The sequence below is a fragment of the Eschrichtius robustus genome, chromosome 1, assembly GCF_028021215.1.
Source record: "Eschrichtius robustus isolate mEscRob2 chromosome 1, mEscRob2.pri, whole genome shotgun sequence".
Taxonomy (NCBI): domain Eukaryota; kingdom Metazoa; phylum Chordata; class Mammalia; order Artiodactyla; family Eschrichtiidae; genus Eschrichtius; species Eschrichtius robustus.
In genome coordinates, this window is record NC_090824.1 from 17600 (window position 1) to 19386 (window position 1787).

A 1787-nucleotide genomic window follows, 5' to 3' on the forward strand; every position below is an offset into this window, starting at 1 on the left:
GGTTCTTGTTCCACAGCCTGCATGATTGTAGTTCTTCTTGTTTCTCTCAACTCACCTTTTGGTCTGTGCATGAGTCATGGATCTTGGTGACTCACAGTGGATTACTGTGAGCTTCACTGTGTGGTGCTGACTCCATTGAAGCTACTCTATCAGCTGTGATTTTATTGCTGAAAAAATTAACCTAACCCTGGTATCTTGTTTGTGGCTATTGACCTGGAAAATGCTTTCTTTTCTCAATATCTGTTAATGGAGCCATAAATATTAGAATGGAGTAATGATGATCCACATATTGTACTGATGCAAGGAAAAAATGTGGTTTTTGAGGTGTGCAATGGAATGAAACCTCCTGTGGACCCACCTGATGCTTTCACCACAGGACATCCTCTCAAGTCACAGATTCACAGGATGAATGGTGCACAAGGGTAGTCTGAAACTCAAGTTAGGAAACAACAAAACAATATAATAAGCACCCAGGACTGGTGAGAACCACATCACAGGAGAGATGATAGGGAAAGAAAGAAGGAAGGATGAGGGAAGCCTGACTCAGTCCCTCCCCAGTTGAAAGAACAGGCTTGCCCACATTCAAATTTACTTCAAGCTTGAGGGTAAAATCCACCCTTCATCTGTGGGAGCTGACAGCTCTATCCTCTGAAAGACTGAGGTCTCTGGGGAACTCAGAACTGTGGTCTAGAAGAAGATGAGGCTGTGGGGTCTTCTCCTCCGCCTGGTGACAGGTCCCCAAGGTGAGGGTCTCAGGTGTCAGACACAGGTCTATGGTGTTGGTTGTGACTACAGGTGACTGACAGGGACTGATTCTATTTGTCCACAGGTGTCCTGTCCCAGGTGCAGCTGCAGGAATTAGGACCCAGACTGGTGAAGCCCTCCCAGACCCTCTCCCTCACTTGTGCTGTCTCTGGATTCTGCATCACAACCAGTGCATATGATTGGAGCTGGATCCGCCAGCTCCTAGGAAAGGAGCTAGAGTGGATGGGATGCATACATTTTGCTGCTGGCACAGCATATACCCCATCACTCATAAGTACAGTCTCCATCTCCAGGGACAAGTTCTCCCTGCAGCTGAGGTCTGTGACCACCGAGGACATAGCCCTGTATAACTGTGCAAAAGATACACAGTGAGGGTAAGTCAGTGTGAGCCCAGACACAAACCTCCCTGCAGGGAGATAGTAGAGGGGATGTAGGGGGCACTCAGGAACCACAATTGTGTGTTTTAGCTCCAGGAACATGTGCAGATATAAGTTAACGGCTCATTCCCTGTCAGGGTCTGCGACTTCCTATCCATGTAGCAGTTTCCCCTATGGAACCTCTCTGGGCTCATGATTCTCTGCATAAATATTCAGTATCTCATAGAAGATTTGTTGGAATAAGAGAAAACTACTCTCACATGCACAAAAGGCAGAGTCAGTTACAGTCGCTGACTCCTGTCCCTAAATGTCAATCAATTATCAAATCTATGTTGAGTCAGCTGCATCTATAGAAGAGTCTCTGTGGAACTCAAAAATGCAGATCAGCAAACCCCAGTCCATCACCCCAGCTAGCCAGCAGGGAACAGCATAAAGTGCAGGCTGGGGTCAGGCAACAGAGGTGTTATAAGTCCGAAGCCATATAGGAAACATTGCTGTTGGCCATGCTATTTGTCATGACACCACACTCACAGCTTTAATAGTAGGTGACACCAAGAAATGGCACAAGGATCCCAACTGAAGCTAGGTATGGATGTCTCCTTTGATGATGAGACACATGCACACCCCAAAAGAATATGAGTGTTA

The 1787-nt window shown here is 46.6% G+C and overlaps 1 gene segment (V, D, J or C); it reads left to right on the forward strand.

Annotated features, from left to right (window-relative positions):
* The first annotated feature begins 697 nt into the window (after positions 1-697).
* On the forward strand, positions 698-1137 carry LOC137769802 (Ig heavy chain V region 1B43-like). The segment is given in 2 exon segments: positions 698-743; positions 830-1137. Coding segments are annotated over 2 exon segments (354 nt in total).
* Positions 1138-1787: the final 650 nt, after the last annotated feature.